The sequence below is a fragment of the Sipha flava genome, unplaced genomic scaffold, assembly GCF_003268045.1.
Source record: "Sipha flava isolate LNK unplaced genomic scaffold, YSA_version1 134_pilon_pilon, whole genome shotgun sequence".
Taxonomy (NCBI): Eukaryota; Metazoa; Arthropoda; class Insecta; order Hemiptera; family Aphididae; genus Sipha; species Sipha flava.
Window position 1 is genome coordinate 608,632 of NW_020271760.1, and position 22,098 is coordinate 630,729.

Here is a 22,098-nt window from a genome sequence, read left to right on the forward strand (position 1 = left end):
CGAATGTTACATTATTTCATTTATTAGCGTCATCGAAACAATTCGACGAAGCAAAGGATTTACTTACGTAACGAGAAAACATAAGTCGCTTAGACGATTTAATGGAATATTTATACACATCAACACGTATAAGGCGCGTGTATGGCAACATTGATTTTTTTATTTTTAGAAATTTTCCATATTTATTATGTACAAATTAATTATTATATTATTTTCAGAAATCGTGCACTGAAAGTATACGGTGACGGCACACATCGAATAAGTAATTAATCACGTAAAATCACATCCGAGTCCATTAACGACGGCGCGATCGTCGAATTTCTCCTAAAAACCAGACCGGTGTAAAAAGAATAACATCAAGGCCCGACATTTAGATCACGAACTGTGTGTTCCGAGGTGGTTTGCATAACAAAATAACGTTCTATATTTTTACATACATTTAATCGATTTCTATAAAAAGTGGTTAGCACAGAGCATTCAGTTTCAGAGAAGCTTCCGCCATCCTGCAAAGAACAGAAATACGGATAGGTGTACGTTACCAATTTGTTGAGCCTTCGAGTTGACACGATGGTCATTTTGAAAATCGGTAAGTTATTTGTATTTACTTATCATAATTATTATTATTTTCATCATCAACATTATTATCATCATCGTTAACACCGAATTATGAGAATTTAAAAATACCCAAATGAATATCGTTTGGGAGTACGCAAAATCGCGGTTAAATTAAATTACAATAAACATTATTTTACTCATATTATTAAATAAATGAATAAATAAAAAAATAATGAAAAAAAAAAAATTGAATTTTTCTCTCAATAATCACTATGTATGGATACACTTTACGTTAGATAAAAATATTAAGGAAAAAAATCTCGTATTAGAAATATTTTTCAGTAAGATGTCAGATTTTTCAAATTTAATCAATTATAGATTTTTAAAATATTTTTAGGATGTACAGTGTTTGTATGTGCATACGTGTTAGTGGTATTGATGAAAAAGTTAGATAAACAAGTATATTTCATCATGCATAGTTCATCCGGAATTGATTATTGTATTTTATAAATGATAAATGTATTTTATTTTAAATGTATACACCTAATACGCATTTTGTTTTTGCTTGAAAATTAAAAATTTAAATTTAAATTTGTTTACTAAACTAAAACAATAACTCACTATTTTAAAAATATATCTTACTGTACACCAATATATTATAAATTTCAATACGTTTCAATATAGTTTTACTAAAGAAGTCGATTAATAATTTTTACATTTTATTTTTATTATTTTAAAATTTCTTAAAATTATCTATCTTGGATAAATAGTTATTATTTCTTCATCTTCATATTGGTTCAACTGTTTAAAGTCATCTTCTGTAATAGGACCTAAATATTTTTGAAACATTTTATTTTCATCTATTCCGTAGTTTACGTTCACAGTCTGTCTTTCTTTTAGGTTCACCAACTGCACGAAATCACTTAACACGCTTTTTATTTCTGTTTTGAAAAACTCTATCTGTTGTTCTTTTTGTTCTAACTTTTTAAGTTTTTCGAGATATTGTGTTTCTTTTGCTTTTACTTCATCATTTTCAAAATTCGGTATTTCAGAAATAATTGTTTTCTTTTTAGATTTGTTTTCTAAATCAAGTTTCATTAAATTAAGTTCATTTTTATAGAAGTTATCTAATGATAATTTTGTGTTTTTATAATTTTCATTGTGTTTTTTCTTCGTATAATTCAGTTTATTTTGAAATTTATCGTTATATGACATCATTAATTGTTTTTTACGCTTTTGAAAATTCGCTAAATATTGTTCTTTGATTTTTTGAAATTTTTGTTTTAAATATACTTCTTGTTCTTCTAAAGATTTTTCGATGTTTAGTAATGTTATTTTTTCTGTATCGATTGTATGTTGCTTTAACTTTTTTTCGTAACTATCTTTCATATCCCTCTCTGCAGCGAGTATGGATTCCTATGAACATTGATAAATTATTCAGTATACAGGAAAAATTAAAATCGTTAAAATTATTTTAGTCCTTGCATATATATTATAAAGGTCAATATTTATGAATTACAGATATTATCGATGTAATAATCAAGCAATTTAATTCAAATATTTTCTAGCTTTTTTAATTAAATATTACTGTAGAAAAAACCTTCAATCATGCTCTTATTGATATTTTTAAATATAATAATTGCTATAAACCAATTTAGTTAATCAGCATTAATTTGGGTTCTTATTTTTGTCAACATTTAGACAAAAATCAAATAATTCTACTATGAAATATGCAAATACATAACATTGTAACTAAATTAGTTTTCCTTCAATATTAAGTATACGTTTCTCTTCGACGTAAAATAAAATCATAAGTGAAATACATATTGTGTTTTAGTAAATGAGGACTCTATTCATATTTAACAATGCATTACTAATTAATCTGAACAAGATGGAAATTGTGAGAATTCCAATTGATAATATCAATCTGGGGTGATGAAAACACTGTCGTGGTGATGTGATGTGACTTAATTTTCAAAATTCAAATTCAATTTCAAATGTCTTCAAAGTATATATAATATATAAAGAGATGGGACTGAACAATATCGCAATCATTGTTCGACATTTACAAAGGGTTATATTATGAGATATTATAATACAATATAATATTACTAATATATTTATAAATATTTAAATTTAGACGGAAAGAAGGCATTCAATTATTTAAAATGAATAATAATTATAATAATAAAATAAAAATAAACTAAAGGCATATAATTTATGACCCCTAGAAAAAAAAAAAAAAAAATAATAATATAACACTTATTATTTCCTCCATAATCGAGATTCCTTAATATTAAAATATAACTTATAAATGAAAATCGTTTAATACTTTTTTTAATTAACAAATTAAACAAATTATAACATAATAAAACATACTAATTTATATTTTTGTTGTTTTTTTTTTCATTAGGTAAATTATTTTTAAAATTAATTTTGCTGAAATATTTTGCCGCCCTGAGACTTGACGTCCCCGGGCATATGTCTACCCGTGCCCCCCCCCCCTAAATATGGGCCTGACTAAAACGTTACACTAGGGGTTCTGAACCTTTGTGCGTATTCGACCTAAGACATTTATTTAACCAATTTTTAAAACGAAATTTTTGAAAATAATTGTCAATGAGGACAGACCCGTACCCATTAGCTTTTTCAATCAACATAATATGAGTAACAGATATGTAGAAAATATCATATTATATTGATAATGAGCACCAAGGAAAATTCTGGTTAATTTATATATTATTTAATTTAAAAATGTATGAAATTTAATTGTTTTCGTGAATGTTGACCGATAATGTATAAATTAAGGTTTTTAAATGTTAAAATACCGTATTTAATTTTGTTTGTCTGGGAAAATAATTTATGAAAAATGTTTCTTTTTTTCTTTTTTCTTTTTTTTTTTTTTTGAAACCATTTAATTCTCTTTGTATAAAATGAAAATAATATATCAAATTTATAATCTTTTGGTGACGCATTCAAAATTAAACCCAAAATTGATTGACGATCCATAAGTTGAAAAATGCTTCGTCACACTATCCCACAAGCATAGTCAATATTAATATATTTTACACACTATTTGATTTATTTTACGGTGTACGCATCTGATAAAAAATGAAAATGATTTTAGATATGATAAACATTATCTTAAATGTATTATAAAAATGTACCCAAAAGATTCGTAATTTTTGTTCATCAAAATAAACGTATAAATTTGCTTCTTCCTAACTGTTGAGATTAATTGTATTATAAAATCTAAATGAAAAAAAAAAAAAAAAAGAATTGCTTCATTACATTATTTTAAAAACGAGGAAGCTTAAAAATAGCATTAATTATTATTTTACATACATATACTATTTAAATTGCAGTTATATTTTATGAAATATGACTGTTCAGTCATGATTAATCGTTAGGTTAAAAACGGCTTATGTTGAGTTCGGAAAATAATTCATTTTTCCTATTTTATACCTCACAGTTGTGTTAATACTTTCAATTAATAACTCATCATAATTAATTGTATACATTAATCAGAGATCAGAAAAGATTGAAATGGTATTAAGAATTGTTCACACAACTAATATATAATATATAAATATATAATATAAATCGTTAATATTATATAATTTGCCGTGTATAATGATAAAACAAAATGTATATATGCAGAGATGGAACTAGGAATTTTTACGCCCGGGTAAAATGTTATGTTAAAATTACGCCTTATCCATAGACTAATAAACAAATACTTAAATAAATTGTGTTCTTATAATCAATATACAATCGTACTTATTGAGTTTTAACCTAAGATCAGTATTTAACGAAGTTAAAAATATCATATTAGTTGTTAATAATTATGAAAATTACACCCTCTAAAATGTTACGCCCGGGGATAAATCCCAGACTTCCCCTCCCTAGATCCGGCCCTGTATATATGTCTGTATGATAGTGGAATAACACATTTATTTCGAGATGATAGATAATATTTAATGTTTTTCGTTTGGTAAACATTTTCAACCAATCGGATCGGAGTTCAATGATTTTAGAAAAGTTTTCAAGTTATTTAGTGAAAAATAACCTAAAAATATTTAAGTATTTAAACATATCTGCAATTTTTAAAAAGATTCCATGGCATGAGGGAATATTTCTTTTGATACTCACTTTAAACTTTTTTTCTTGTTCGTTAATAAACTTCAACAGTTTTTTTTTATACTTGGCTTTTACTTTCTGAATTTGAGAATCCGTTCGCTCCTTTAAAGTTTCTCGTATCAGCTTGTTTATAAGGTTAATTTTTTTTTTCTCGATCCTGTAATATCTATCCATTGAGATTTCACCGATTTCTGAAAATCAAATGATGTAAATTTCAGTAAACTCATTTTTACTTTCACTGCGTATAAACGTGACAATAATAATCACTTATGATCACCAATAATTTTTTCGTGTAAATTCGATAGGAGTTGCTGTTCATATTCTACCGGACCGAGCTTTTCATCATCATTTACTTGATTACATATTTTCATATATGGTATTTCTGTAATACATATTTTAAGGCTATGGTAAATCAATATATTTGAAAAAACGATTCTGAGTGAAGTTCCGCAAATTTACGAAAATCTATACTTGTAAATATTTATTGAATAATAACCGTAAGCCATAAAATATAAAATAATCAAATAAAATGAATAAGATAAAATTGAACATTATATACCTTGTGAAGAATTCCGTGGAGTACATTCTTTTTCATTTTTTCTAGGGTTATTCATATTTTATGAAGTTATTAGCTAAAAATACTTAAATTAAATCGAATGAAATCTAATCGAAATGAAAAATAGAAAATATACTAAAATACATAATCAAATATAGGTGTCATAGTAACGAGTAGTAACTAGTATTGTGTATAAAATATATAATATTAATTATAAGAAATGATATAAAGAAATTTTCTTCTAAAATACAAAGTTAATAAATGTATATTCCATACAATCTAAATAGTAAATTGATATAAGTTAAAATATATTTGTTTAGTGTATCTCATCTGACGTTATTCGGATTTCGATAAGTTTTAGTTGAATATAATACGTAGAATATAAATCCAATATGAAAAAAATCGTTAAAAAATAAAACATAGGATATATTTTTTTCGTTTCGAGTCCATACGATGATTATGACGAAACATTTATGTCATTAATTGAAAACAAATCAAGGTAATGTATATAATAATATAATGTGTTTAGAGTTTTACTTCAAACGGGTTTGATTCGCGAGAGGTATGAAAATATAAAATACTCGTAATACATACATCGATGAAAAGAATGACTTCGAAAAGACAACAACGGCACCATCAACATGCAGCAGTACATAGTTTAACGGTTCGTCTTCGGTTAAATCAGTGCTTCTCAATCTTTTTCAAACTGCAGCCCTCCTAAGAAGCAAAAATGTTTTTCAACGCCCCCCACTCTTAACTTCATTAAAATAAAAATAAAAATAGTATACATAAAATTTTATAACTGAATAATAAATACTATAGATATAAACGTAAATATAATAAAAATAAAATGTAAAATTTATGTTTAAATATAATTTAAAAGGATAATTTAAATGTTTTGAAATTTATTGATCAGTGAAATGCTTGGTGATTCAAATCCAATTTTTTTACGTTTGGTTCAAAATTTGTAAGATGAAGCCGTAAGTCTCCTCTTTTTACGATGTCTAATTGATTTATTTTTTTCGTTATCAGATAATAACGCAGTACCTCTGATATATGTAGTTAATATCTCATAATCACGAATATATTTTAGAAATCGATAAACGTAAAACAATTACAGATAAATCTTGAGACGTTGCTTTGAACGGAAAAAAAGTTCACCGTCACCTAATCACCCAAAACGAGTTCAATGTCCCCCAATCGCCCAAAACGAGCTCACCGTCCCTCGATACTCCTTTACCACCCACCGAGGGGCGATATCGTCCCCGTTGAGAAGCACTGGATTAAACCGTGTGCTTGCATAAAATCAAAACCTTTATTATAATATATGTTTAAGTTAATCTCGTTCGATTCGATGATTAGCAAATATATACTAGTGTAGTGTATACATAGGTGCAATTTGGGGAAGGAGGCTTGGATGTGCTTAGCACCTCCAAATTTGTTCATGTTCATTTACATTTAAATACTCATTACTTATTATGTATAGAAAAATAGAGTTTTTATTGTATCAATAAATAAATTCATTATGTAAATAATGATGGTGAAAGTTTGTCCTTCGTCTTTTCGGTCCTCGAACTGGATAATAGTAATAGGTAGGGTTAGGTTAAACCTAAACTTAAACCATTATATTGAATGACTCATAAGGCTTTCAAAAAATTAGGTATTTTTAAAGTTCTATATTTAAATCAAAATCGCCATTAGATAATTTTATCAAATACGAAAAAAAAATATCTTTGCTGACGTACGTGAAGTTAGCCCCCCGACATTGTCTGATCTACTCCGGACCAATGCCAATATTTTGTAACTCATTTGTAACTATTTGTAACACAATTTTCAGAATTTGTAACTCCTTACTTTTGTCGCAATCGAAATTTTTTTGATGGGGGGCCAACTTCACGTAGCCCCCCGACTTTGTCAGAACGACTCCGGACCAACGCCATTCTTTTATAACTCATTTGTAACTATTTGTAACTCCTTACTTTGGGCGAAATCAACATTTTCCTGACGGGGGAACAGCCCCCCGAATTTGTCTCATCGACTCCGGACCAACGCCATTCTTTTATATCTCATTTGAAACTATTTGTAACACAATTTTCTGAATTTGTAACTCTTTACTTTGGGCGCCATACAAAATATTTGATTGGGAAACTTCACGTAGCCCACCAGCGTCTATGAAGTTTCTCCCCTTCCATATGGTCCATATAGTAGACTTAAAAAAAATTGCGATCCCTGACTCCGGGTGTTTTTGAAAATTTAATTTTTACTAACTATTTTTTAAATTTTTCATTGGGTATTATTTTTTTCAATTAATAGACATTTATATTAATTGTATTTAATAATTGTTTATATTAATATTAATTTAATCTTACCAGTTTTTAGAACTTCTTAATTTTATCGTAATAGGCTTTTTTAATCGAGTGGAGGATAATTCACGCAGCCCCCTCCCACTTTGTTCTATTCATTCCAAATCTTCACATATATTTTACCTTACTATCTCATAGCGTACTTATGTACCTACCTATTTTTGTTGTGTATAGTGTAAAATATACTAATTTTCTCGTATATATATATTTTATTATATTTTAAAGTCTCTTGGGGGGGGGTTGTTCCAGTTTTTACCCCTTAAATTACGCCCCTGTAGTATACTGCATGGCGAATTCCAAGGTCTTATTATGTTAAATGCTGATGTAAATTTATTATATACGCACCCGGCAGTAGCCGACGTGATTTGACCTGACAAATTGGCCCCCCATCAAAAAAATTTCGATTGCGCCAAAAGTAAGGAGTTACACATTCTGAAAATTGTGTTACAAATAGTTACAAATGAGTTACAAAATATTGGCATTGGTCCGGAGTAGATCAGACAATGTCGGGGGGCTAACTTCACGCACGTTCTTTGCTGCAGTGTAAAAATTTCAAGTTTCTAGCCACATTACTTTTGGAATTATTACTAAATAACTAAAATCTGAATAGTGAAAGTCTCATTTACGGCGTATTTTTACCGTTTTAGGACAGTTTTTTTCTCACACCTAGAAAAAATATTAGGAGTTTAAAAAAATGACCTATTTAAAGTACCACTGCATGCCTATTTAAAATCTAAACATTTCCTAGAAAAAACTTTTGCACCAGTATTTCTATGCGAAAAATTGTATTAAAAAAATAAAATACAAACATCATTATAAAACCATAATATTCTTCGCTTTAATTAGAATCTGAAAGTGATCATGTGATGAAATATTTGTGTCAACAGACGGGTAATTCATTATATACGCAATAAAAATATAAAATCAAAGCGAACAATTTAATATTTAATATTCAAATATTTACTAAATATTTTAGTAACTGTTGAATTTTACGGGTTGTGAGTGTATATTACCATTAAGAAACATGAAAAAGATAAAAGGTTTTCAACAACCCCAGTTTTTTCATTTAAATTGCGCCCCTGAGTGTATAATTCTTATATAGATATATATTCTTACATAGATTAAACATTGCGATACCATATAGATCATCGCAGTGGATAGCGATTTATTGAATTTCTACTATAATAATAATAATAATAGGCATTTGAAATAATAATAATATGAATAATATTGAGGTGATTACGGTTTAATGCATTAACCGTCTCATGTGTTGCAGCCATTGTAACCGTTACCGTGGTAATAGCATTCGCGTCCGCGTGGTCTACGCAATTCCCTCAAAACATGTTTCACGCGTTTCCGTCACCGCCACCACCGCCGCCGCCGCCACCTCCACCAGCTCAACCACCGTTCAGATCACCCTTCCTCCAGGACACCATTCCGTTGTTACCACGTGGTTACTACCACGTGCAACATCCACCTTTTACGCAACCACTGCAGCCATACCGACCTGCACCGCCGCCGCCACCACCGTCGTATCCACAGTCGGCCGTGAGACTGATCGCCCTTCAACCACCGCGACCTTTGGCATTCCCACCGGCACAGCATCAGGTTCACACGGCCGATAGCGTGCATCACGTGCATGTGTTCTATTACTATTACGTGCCGGCCGACTTGGCACAGGACACGTCCAGGATTGGTCGAAAGGATGGCGGAAATGACCGAGGGACACCGTGTGTCGATCAACCGCCACCTACGACTACTGCGTGTCCTCCGTCGTATATTCCGCCACCGCCACCACAGTCACCGTCGCCATTGCCACCACCTTCACCACCTCCGGCTTCGATCGCGGCACCAACCACACCACCACCACCACCACCACCACCACTACCACCGCAGTCACCACCGTCGGCACCGACCGAAGCTCCTTGCGACGATACCGTGGTCGTAGACAACGTGGAGTACTACCCCTATTCGGGTAGATCGGCACCGATCGTGGTCGCGGCCAGGTACAATTCCGGTGCCGCCCGTGACACTAACGGCAATGGGCCGCGTGACAATCCGGGTTCCCGGGGGCCGGAGCACAGGTCCAGTTTTATTTTGGCCAACTATCTGCTGCCGCCGGACAATAAATGACCGTGTCGCGCAAACACAACATCATTCGGTATCTTCGTGCAATGTGCAAGTAAATTAAGATGTAAAATTAGATGTATATGTTACGGGAAACACCAGGGACGCCAGCAGAAATGTAGCTCAGGGGAGGCAAAAAAAAAACGTAAGTAAATATAATCTATGAGAAGGTTTACCATTAATTACCTCTTTCATGTGCTCATATTTTGTAATACTATCGTAAATAATGTTCTACAGATGTATACTAATTTAAGTTAATATAAAATTACACTATTAGCTCAAATATTTATAAGAAAAAACGAAATAAAGTTAAATATAAAGTAAAAAATAACTTGATCAAATTTACATCATGTTTAATTATTTTATTCATAAAGTAATGACAGTCTCCTTTTGTTAGAAGTGAATCAATTTATTGATTAAAAATGTTGTTATCATCATACCTTTGGTTTTTTAAACGGTGTAAATTGCTGAAACACAATAAAATGGTCATTGTTAAATATTAACTTATATACTGAATGAAATTTGTAAACATTTTGTAACCGACATGAAAATCTTAGGAGGGGCGACAGTCCCCTCAGGCCTTCCTATCCGGATGTCTCTGGGTAATACGGAATTTCGGGCAATATACACATCGCTCGGTCCTGCCCAGGCAATTCATTCCTCGAAATAAATAATTGTTAATGAAGTCACAATAACATAATGTAAAACATTTTACTAATAATTTCTTGTAATTCTATCACAATACGGAACAAAACGTAAAAGCTTATCAGTACAAAATTTCTTACGCACCGTTTATATCATTTATTGTTTTTACTACTCGTTTTCCCATATCACATTGATGAAAGCAATAGCTATGCCAATACATCGATCAGATAAAGCAATACATGAACAATAATCAAGATTTACGATCAAGCGATCGATTTCACATGATCTTCATGACACTTCGTACTTTATAAATATTAATGTATGTTCGAGGTTCAAGTTTCCCGGGACAGGACCGAATCGATCGAGCAATGTGTGCACCGCCCGACAATTCATATTGCCCGTAACATGTATAAGTATGTAAATATGTAAATGTATAGATTCACGTAATGCATTCAAAAATCAATTGTTGCGCTCCGTCCGTTGTGAACTTCCGGCGCAATCGATGTACGCGAACGAATTATAAACGTTGTGGCGACGATCGCAGCAAATCGTGGTAGGTACCGATGGCACGGTAGGTAACACTCGAGTATTATAATAATATGCAAACTATACTGTGTTTTCCGCTCTTATCGGGCTGACGACCGTTTTATTCGAAACGAAAATCGTCGGCCCCGTTTCCTTCGGCTAGAAGAGTGCAAAACATTGTACGCCAACAAGTCTGTCCATTTGTTCCAGCAGCGTTTTACCACGTGTCCGTACTGCGCAAAATTAAATTATACTCGTATGCCTACCCGACACTGTTCGATTAACTTTGTGTTGTTATCATAATGTATAAGTAGTTTTTAAAAATATTTTTTTTTTGTTCCGAGACGTATCTGTCAACGTTCTATTATCTAATCGTCGATGCTTGTTAGTCGTTGCTGCGAAATTCTAAAACAACAATACTGTCCTATTAAGAATAGTAAAAATAATATAATGTACACAACTGTAAAATATTATTTACGTTCTTTTTATACGAATTCAAATATATCATATGTGATGGAAAAATTGTGAAATTATTTAAAAAAAAAAAAAGGTTATTGAACGTTAAAAAAGTATTCTGGATACTTGTTAAACGTATTGAACTATATTAAATTCTTAAAAATAAAAGTATTTGAAAATTATTTGGAATACTTAAAAAGTTTTTGAATACTATCCGAGTCTGATGCTTATGCGATTCGGTAATCCCTCGGCTGTATGGAAAAGGTGTATTCATTGTGACCATATATTTGATTATAGTAGAAATAATTTATAATAGAACCGTGTACAATGATCCAACTTAGTTGAAAATGTTTTACGAACAATGTATGGTTAATTTACTGAAAAATTATTTTATCTTACACATTTATTTTCACAAGAAATTGTGGAAATAGTTACTGAAATGTACAGTAAAAATCATTTTTAATCTACTCTTCAGATAGCAGTCTATTGAAAACTTCTTATTTGCATAGCTTATATGTATAGTACTTGGAATTTTTGCAGCAACAAAAATTTTATTTTTTTTATGTACTTAACTATTTATTAAATTTTATTAATAAAATAATAAAATAAAAAAATTATTATTGATTAGGTTAGCTTAGGTTTTCAAATTAGTTATTAAAATACCTTCACCGTGGATGTTTGTCTATTGGTATAACACTGAAACAATGCAAAAAAAAAAAAAAAAGAACAATAATTGTTATATTTGTTTATAATTGTTAATAATGACAATTATTGTCGTTTGTTACCGTAGAGAAATTTGTGTTATATTTCCGATTCATTTAATTTGTACTTATATTTTAATTATATTTGTATTTAATTTTAACAATATAATTATGGATATATATTAATAAAATATTTGTATAATACATTTATTATAGTATTATTGTAATGAAAGAAGCATGATTTTAATATTTATTTTTTTATTTTTATTATAAAAATTTATATCTTAGCAAATTATCGTAAATTGTTGACTAAAAAATGAATTGTAAATATAACACTAGATGGCTTCGCATTACCACAGAAGAGTTTGAGTTAAAGTGAATATTTATAAACACATCATGTACAGGTGTGTATTGGTGAGTTGTTACTAAGGCGACAATGTGTGTTTGTGTAAGAAATAAATGATTATGAGTGTGAGAAGAATAAATTAATAACGTGTGAAAGATGACACAAACATGTCAGTGTGGTGGCTGCTACTGTTTCGTGAGAAACGACCAATTTATGATGTAAAAAAATTGTCATTTTTATTTTAATATTGACCTAATGATGTAATAAGAATACTGACAAAAATATTCGAATTTGTCTCGAATTTTACCGAGCATCCACTTTCACACCTTAAAAAAAGTTTATTTTTGTAGTCAATAATGTTAATAATTTCAGATTGAATGCGTTTTATTAATTTATTAATACGTCGTATGTTATCCCCAAAAAAATATGTATCTATAGTATATTATGCTGCACCTATATCTATTTATTAAGTAAAATTGTAATTTACTTCTTTTATTGGATTTATATAAGTGACCGTTATTACATAACTGTTTTATTTTTCATAAACAAATCCAAATATTTTTCAATATCTCATAAAAAATACAATGACGCAATTTACCGAGCGTCATCATTCACCAAAAATGTCCATAGGCTTTAGTAAATTGTTTTTGCATCGTCCAATGAAAATTTTTTCTAGGATTTACCATGTTTATGATAAAAACCATTAAAATACATACACTTCAAACAAATATCAAATCGCTATTCAACCAATAAATATTTTGTTAGTTTTTTGTTAAATAAAAAATATATGATACCGATAAGTTAGAAGTTTTTATTTTACAATCGTACCTTGTCATATTTATGATAAAATTAAAAATCTAAACATTTCAAATTTATACATGTTTTATAATACATAGTTAGACCAATTAATAATTATTGTCGCAACAGAAGTATGGTATATTGATTTGGTTATCAGTTGGTTGTATCAGGAGTCTTGTCAATTTACGATTTCGGTGTATTTTAATGTAATACTACAATATTTTCACAATTTATATTCATATTTATTAATAAAAGTAAAAAAACGGATTACCATTACCCACAAAAATATATACAACATAATATAAAATAACGCTTGCTAATATATTTATATATGAGGTTATATTTCAGTGGTGGATTAGACCAAATACTTCTTATACAGGATTAAATTGTTAAAAATTATTTTAGTATTTATACGTTACTTATTTTTATGCTACATTACTACTTATTTTGGCTGCAACTTGTTTGCGTACAATTCATAATTTTTACATGAAAATCGGAACTCTGCGCACACGGTTATATTAAATGTACAACTGGTTTGCGCACACGAAAATAATTATATTTTTGTCACGCCTGTATCGGCTAGTCGTGTGGTATAAAACCCGGTGTATGTTATCGGCCTTATCGTGGTTTACGACTATCATAGTGTTGTACAAACGATATAATATAGACCTAACACAGTACGTCTCGAGAACTTATAGTGTGCGTATATAGAATTATTGTGTTTCTAACCTATATTTACTGAACATGGATTTAGAAATTAGTAAAGTTTTTGAATCGCGACGAGGAAATATCTGTATTAGTATAAATAATTTTAAACTCACATCATGTTTTAAATAGTGGTGATTTTTATTTTTGTTGTACCAATAAAAAATGCAATGGTTTGTATGTTGCAAATAAACTATACACCAAAGTAATTCATGTTATAAATGATCATAGTAAACATAGTGAGTATTCAGCAAATTAAATTGAAAAAGAGATGGTTCGCAGTGTTGTGAAACGTAAAGCTGAAACAGAGCTACACATACAACCGAGTAAGATAATAAGACAAACATTTCATTTAAACCAAGGTAATAATCTTAAACATAGTGATATTCATTTACTAAGAAATTCTATGTATGCCGCCAGAAAAAAAACAGTTTCCAATGCTTCCAAAAAATATAAATGAAGCAATTAATCAGATTAGGGAAATGCAAGAAAATTTGTTATTTAAAGGTGAACAGTTTATTTATTTAAGTAAAGACGAAAATGTAGTAATTTTAACTTGTCCGAAAAATTTAAGTGTTTTATACAATGCTCAACACGTTTTTGGAAATGGCACGATTATTGTCCAAAATTGTTTAATCAGTTATACACGATCCATATTTATCAAAATCATTTTTATGTGCCGGTAATTTTTTGTTTTTTGAAGAATAAGTCAATTTCAACGTATAATACAATGTGGATAACAATTCAGGATCTTTGTGTTCATACGCTTAATCAAGAACTAAATATTAAAGAGTTCCATATAGATTTTGAGATATCCGCACACAATGCTTTACTAAATCTTTATCCCGATTGTAAAATTGTGGCTTGTACTTTTCATTTAGCTCAAAGTTGGTTTTGGCACATTCAAAGTAATAAACAATTATTACTTGAGTATAATAACAAAAATTCCAATATTGGCAATTAGCTTAAAAGTTTTTTTCGTTTGCCGTATTTACCTCCAGAAGAAGTAAAAGATGCCTTTACACAATTAATATTAGATTGCCCAACGTCAGATTTTTAATTTTCCTACTTCGTTCTTGAAACATATATAATTCCCGATTCAAAATTTAATCCTACGTTATGGGAAGGACATCCAAAAGACGAACCTCCAACTACGAACGGTGTAGAAGCATTTCATAGACATTTTAACCAACAATTTTACACTCCACATCTCCACATACACCAGGTAATAAGCGTAATTCTTAAAATACAAAGCGAAACAGAATTAAAAATAACATCAATTAACAAAAATATAAATAATTATTGCCGTAAGGAGTCAATATAATCAGTTGAATATCGCATAAACTTATGGATAAAATATACATCTGGCGATATAGACCAAATTAAATACATTCAAATAATGGGAAACTTTTATTGCAAAAAATAATAGACACGTATATATTATCCTATAAGTATATATACCAATCATATTATATTAAAATTAAAATTAACATGCATTTTTAACTTGAACAAGTATTAAATATTATTTATTACAATTATTAATAAGCAATTAACTTACATTTTTAACCACACCTATGAATACATTCATAGATAGTCCTAAGTCTGTTAAGAGGGAAAGAAAATGTATGTAAGTACTTTAATAATAAAGAAATATTAATATTAAAGGTATTAAGCTATTAAAGTCTAAAAAGTAACTGTGCGCAAACCATGTGTATGATTACAACTCGATTTTTCCCAAACGAGTGGTAGTTTTGTGCCCAAATAAGTTGTCTTTTTGGTATTTGTGCGCAAACCAGTATCATCCCTTATTTTGAACATGTTCAAACTTTTTTTCTGGTCAAATAAAAAAATCACAAAAAATATATAATTTAAATATGTTAACATTTAGTATATATTTGAAATATACTCGTATGTTTAAACGTAGAAAGTAGTAGGTAAATATAAGATTGTGTAACTCATGCTCGAATTAAAATATTCAATTTTTCAATCAAATATGACACAAGTGGTAAATGAAGTAGTAAATTATGAACTATTTTCAATCGGATATAATTACAAAAAAACTAATAATTGAAAATGATTTTTATTCGATTAGTTACCTACTATCATAAATATATACAGTATAGAATCACATCACTTATGAAAAAAATTAAAAACAATAACATTTTGAAATATATGAAATATAAAACGTAAGAAAACGTAATAACATTAACGGACGCATTGTCATTTTAATGATTCGTAGAATTAACGAATATTACCTTTTACGGGAACCTAACTCAACTTATAATTATAGCGGAAAAAAAATGGTTTTCCTTTCACATGCGTAAGAGTAAATTCACTGACCGTCACTGTTATTTAACAATTTGTTGATAAAATATAAACTCACAAACGAAAGGTATGTATTACATTGACTTGGGAATATAACTATCGCACAGTAACCGATCATTGTACATTTTCACCGATTATTCGAAAAATTACCATTAAGAGCGTCTTCTTTTATATGGCGTTCAAAATACGCAGCTCGTGAAAAATATCGAACGCTTTGAAATTGACGAAATATTACACGTAGGAAAACTTAACGACATGTGCAATCAACGGACGCGCCATAATTTTGTTTATTCGTGAAAACAATCGCCATCGGGCACCTAACTCAATCTAAAATATTACCTTAAAAGAAATTCGTTTATTTTCCTTTCACGCGCAAAAGAGTACACTAACTGACCGTCACTGCTGTTTGACTGTGTCGTAACAGTGTTTTGTAACCAAGAAGGCGTCGCAGGTTCTCCAGGTACGCAGTCACGAATTTGTATGTTACGATAATTAAATCGCAGAAAATACGGCATCGCGTCGTGTCGTATAATGTGACCTTAAAAATGAACGAAAACGGGTGTTGGGCCATTGCATTATTTCTGGCCATCTACCAAAACAACACAATGAAAGTAATAAAATAATATAATCCAAAGGAAAGTGACGGAGTGAACAGAGCGCGAAAATAACGCGGCGCAAAATAAACGTATAACGCGAAACCCGGTTGTATAACAATTGGGGAAAAAAGAAACAAACATCGACAAAATGGTTTATAAATTGCTCATGTTAAGTACGAACGAGTTGTATTACAACGCGCACTTACAGGGGGAATGCGAAAATGCGTTTGCAAAACGGTAGGTCAGCTACTTCGACCGGTTCTGCGAGTCTGCTAAAGAATACGTCATGCGATCGCGATAACGAAACGACTCGAAAAATTGATGCGGCCGGTAGAGCTCTTATACTCGAAGACTCGTTCTCGTAACAATAATACGGTAATGTTCGGTACGAAGTTTCTACGCGAATGTCGTCTGCCATGCGAGTAAGTATAACACAGTATAGTATGAACTGTTATTATAAACACCCTTGTACGTTGTCAAGCAATGGTTAGTTACTCAGAGAAGAGAAGACGTCGAATTTGTCGAACAATTTAATACGGTTTGGTCAAAACAGACCTACCGAAAATCGGGTCCGAATAGTTGAAACATAATTTTGAAAACCATTTCATAAATACGTCACAGCGCACCAGTTGCAAACTGTTCAGTAATCGGTTCGCCCTAATCGTAACCTGATGCAACTCGCGTGTTTTTATTTCACGTACAGTGCATACGACCCGGCAAAACATCCGATGTGTTCTTGATTGATATTTATCTACTGTTTAAGCCCGCGCGTAATAATAATTTACCGTGCTACGTGTATCGCAGTGTAATGCCTTTGACCGGCATAAAAACACTTTTGTTCTCTACAAAATTACTATACATTTATATGTTTACTATATCGCGTGCTTCATAAAGTTGCTCCGATCGTTTCGGCTTAAAACAATTAAGTTATCAGTTAACAGTGCAGTGTAGGGTAACTCGGAATATTCCATTTCAAGAATAATTATGGTATGAGATCGTAATGCTATCGTGAAACGCAATACTACACTTTGAACGCAAAACGATTGTATTTCGGAGTGGAAGCACGTGCGCGCGATTTTTTTTGCATAATAAACAAATCAATAGTACTAAAATAAAAAAAATTAAAAAAAAAATTGAAAATTAAAATTATTTACTTAGTTTCGTAAATTGTTATAACATATTTTAAGTAGAATCGTCTATGATGTAACCAGAAAATATGCAGGAAGCTATCAAAATCCGGGTCTTGGTTATTATGATATCACTCGTATAGTCGTACTCTACGTATACGTTACAGGCAAAATAGAAAAACTAGGCGCTGTACACAATGTCCGAATATCTTTGGCTAAATAAAAAATTAGTTTCTGAACACTAGAAATTATCATACATCGAGACCGGGCATTGTACTAGAAAGTGTCCGGGTAAAGTGTACTCATCCCTGTTTCAAATGGACAATGTGAATTAATGAGCTGCGTTTTCTAATAGCGTTTACACGTAACTATACCTACATATTACATTAGACTGATACAACGATTTACCAAATACCTATATAATTGTACGCGATATACGCGACAACGGCGGTCGATAATAAAATGTATTAATGATAATAATAATAGTGATAATAATTTACGGTATGCAGAGGTGTTTATCCAGCCTAATGAAGACCACCGGTAAAATATCTTAATGGAAATAATTCTATGTAGATACCTAACACAACTTTTTAGCAACACTTAATTAAAATAACTATAATTTAACAGAAAATAGTATTAACTTTATTCATCTCAAATTACGTTTAGATAATAATATTAATTCTTCAATAGTACGCAATTGAATAACTAATTTAATTACAATCGATACTAATATTCAAGGTCTTTATTTCAAGTTTTAATCAAATGTCCAGCAAGACGATGTATTTAATATTTATATTTTTAATATTTAACTAATAGTGACTTAATATAATTGTATACAATATTCATATAATGTAAAATTATTCATAATTTGCCTTTGAAAATTGGGTGTTGTCTTAAATAATCGGGCACGGTGCACTATGCCCGAATTTTTGCTTTGCCCGTAACATATGTACTGTTGTATTATTTTAGGTGAAATTAATAGCTTACGCAATTTCTAATTTCTAATTGCAGCAGCGATATTATGATATATGATTGGTTATCGTGTATGTATAACATAATTTTATTTTTGTTTGTATCAAAATATCTGTCATATTTTATTAATGAGAGAAATCGGTATTTTAAAGTATAGTACGGAACATGTTTTACATTTTTCATAATGTGATGAAATATAGTAAAACGGGAAAATAGTTATTAATTCTGTAGCTATTAAAAGTTGAATCTGTGTGTGTTGTAGTAAAATTATTAACAATTACACAAGTAAACACGTAGTTGCATCGGTTGAAAAAACTTTATTACCATAGTTATTTCGGAATAACTTTTTAAACAAGTAATTGAATTCACATGGTATTTAAAAAAGTTTATTTTTCAATTCACTCAACAATTTTCCCGTATAAAAACGAAACCAAAAGTTATGCTTCATTCAGCATGATTACTCGTATATATTTATTCCAAAAGAAATAAGTAGTTTTGTAATTTATAGCTCGAAATTCACACAAAATGAGCGGGAATTGACGGGTTTCAAACAAGTTATTAAATAATTGCCAAGAAAAATTAAGTCATAGATAAAAGTAGGCATTCCCTTCATATACTCGATCATAAACTTTAATTGTGTCCATAAAAACTCCAGGACAATATTATTTTGTATTGTTTTGCAAGAAAAAACTGCAATATTTCATCGTCATTGTGTTGGATTTTAACATAAACAGTTGTATTATATTACATATTTACGAGATATCATAATTTATAGTATAATGATCGTATGATGAAAATATTAGCTATTAACTGTGCATCAAACTGTTGGTGTACATTTATTTTTGAAAAAATGAAATCACAGAAGTAGAAAAATTATATTGTTTTATCAGCCATAGCACATTTACCGTTTCGATAAAAGTCTAAAAAAAAAGGAATAAATAAAAATACCAAAAATGTAATCTTTATCATGCAACTATTTAAAAAAAAAAAATTATTTATATTAATTTCATTAAATTATCTTACACTCAATTATAAACTATTAACTAAATATTTTTCTACAGTTAATAACAATTATATAATATTGTAAGCCGTGGAACATACGGTGTGTCGTAAAATTTCGTAGGCCACACGTACTCGTGGGGCTTGTGTATACCACTCACTCTTACCTATGTGCCATCGGCACTTTTGTTGATTTGATGAAATCTATTTTGAAACTATTTAACTATTAAATTTAAAACTTTTTTAAATTATTAAGTGAATGCCTGTGTTATGCACCACCAGAAAGTCCTTTGGTGTCTTCGGGTGGCAGGTTTTTTCATATAATATTACAATAATTGAAGCGTGACATTCCAAAATGTGCTATTACCAAAAAAGTCAAATTTTGGTAAAATTAAAAAAACTTCAAATATGAATGACTGTTGAATTCAAAAATAAATGGTGCCATTTATAAAATATTTTTTTAAAAAGATTGGTAACATCAAAATTACTTTATTTTAAATTTTTTACATACTTTTCTAACATTTAAAAATGTTAATTGATTCAAAACGTGCTATCATCAGTAATAGAACGTTCTGAATTACACTCCAAAGAAATAGAACGTTTTGAATAATATAAATTTGATTTCTTCAAAATGTGCTTTTGCCATTTGTAGACCTTTTGGATAATATAAAATTTAATGTAATATTTATAATATTTTGAACACAATAAATTGAGATTTTTTAAATTTGCATTGCGTTAAGAATCCTTGTAAAATCAGGAACACCATTGCAAGCGCTTGACAGACCCACAGTGTTTTTGCTCTTTTGGTATATAAATATTTTTTGTTCGGTAGTTTTTAAAGAGATTGGTTTTAATAAATTCTTGCATATTTTTTTGAAGTCATAAATAAAGAAATCTTTATTAAATATGTGGACTTTAGTGAATTTCTCAAAAACTCTGTAGTACTCAGTAGGACAGATCATGTTTTCTTTATTGCGAAGGCATTTTTCTATTCTACCAAAAACCTGATCAAGAGGGGATATAACTATGCCCTCTTACTAGGAAAATATGATTAATTTCTTGAAAAACTGTTTGTCTGCAATTTATATAGTATAATAATACAGCAACTAGAAACTGATTTTTATTTTGTTCTGAACATGAATCCGAGAATAAATTTAATGTAGTTGGTGGATTTAGATTTTGTTTTAGACGTTCTTCTAATTTTTCTAGAAAATTTAATAAAGCTGAAAAAATTTCGTTGAGTCCTCTTCCACTTTCATTTTCTAGCCATGTATATAAATAACAGTTGTCAGGAGATTGATATTGTTCAGAATTTATTACAAATGTTAGATTATACAGTCAAACTTGACGACTGTAAAATGTGTTTGTAACAGATAGTTTAGGTAGCGGTATGGTTTTGCATCATGTCAAAACTGACATGAATAGACCCTGGTTTAACATCGGACATAATTTTATAAATTTTTTCGCGTTTTCTTTATGGTTGTAAAGTTCTCGTTTTAAGTATGCTTTTGCTTCCTTATCTTTTTCTAATTTAGTCTTAGTAATTAACTCTGTGCAATTGCTACAAAAATCCTGTCAAGGGTGGCAAAACTCAAATTAAAATTGCTTGTAAACACATGATGAAACTTATAAATTGAAGCCACGTGTTTTTCATTTTTAATTCTTTTTTCCTTCCAATGCTCCCACAAACATTTTACAGACATTTCAGGTGGTAAATAATTCCTTCCGGTATCATTCCTAGCATAGTGACTTTTTCGACAATTCATTTTCATAATAAACGCTTTAATACTTTCAGTGACTTCTTCTGATTTTTGATTAAGTTTTGATCCACTTCTTCTTTCAATAGGACTTCTTTGTTCTTTTTTGAATGTAGAAGTTAGTAGATTTAAATGCCTACGAGTGAATGATGTAACATTACTGAAGACAGTAGCACAAAATTGCAATTCTCTCACCGATATTGCTTGGTTAGTCTAATTATTGGAGTGTTACGTTGAAAAATACATGATTACAACCATATTTGTCTGGCGCGTACATTTTTTAACATACTAATAATATTTTTAGCAAATTTTAATTACATTATCTAGACATTGAATCACTGAAAGAAAAAATTTTATCAAAGTATAAATGGTGAACTTTATGTTCAAAAATCAAATTGTATGGCT

The 22,098-nt window shown here is 29.8% G+C and overlaps 1 protein-coding gene across 2 annotated transcripts; it reads left to right on the forward strand.

The window, feature by feature from the left end:
• Positions 1–234: 234 nt before the first annotated feature.
• Positions 235–10,036, forward strand: LOC112679307 (leucine-rich repeat extensin-like protein 3). 2 transcript variants are annotated; one of them, XM_025549056.1, is made up of 3 exons: positions 235–396; positions 461–586; positions 8,891–10,036. In XM_025549056.1, the coding sequence occupies exons 2-3, from the start codon at positions 568–570 to the stop codon at positions 9,745–9,747; spliced, it is 876 nt and encodes a 291-aa protein (XP_025404841.1). In that variant the 5' UTR covers positions 235–396; positions 461–567; the 3' UTR covers positions 9,748–10,036. The 2 variants fall into 2 exon arrangements, with proteins under 2 accessions (XP_025404841.1, XP_025404842.1); XM_025549057.1 differs by having other exon boundaries at positions 482–586.
• The last annotated feature ends 12,062 nt before the right edge of the window (positions 10,037–22,098 follow it).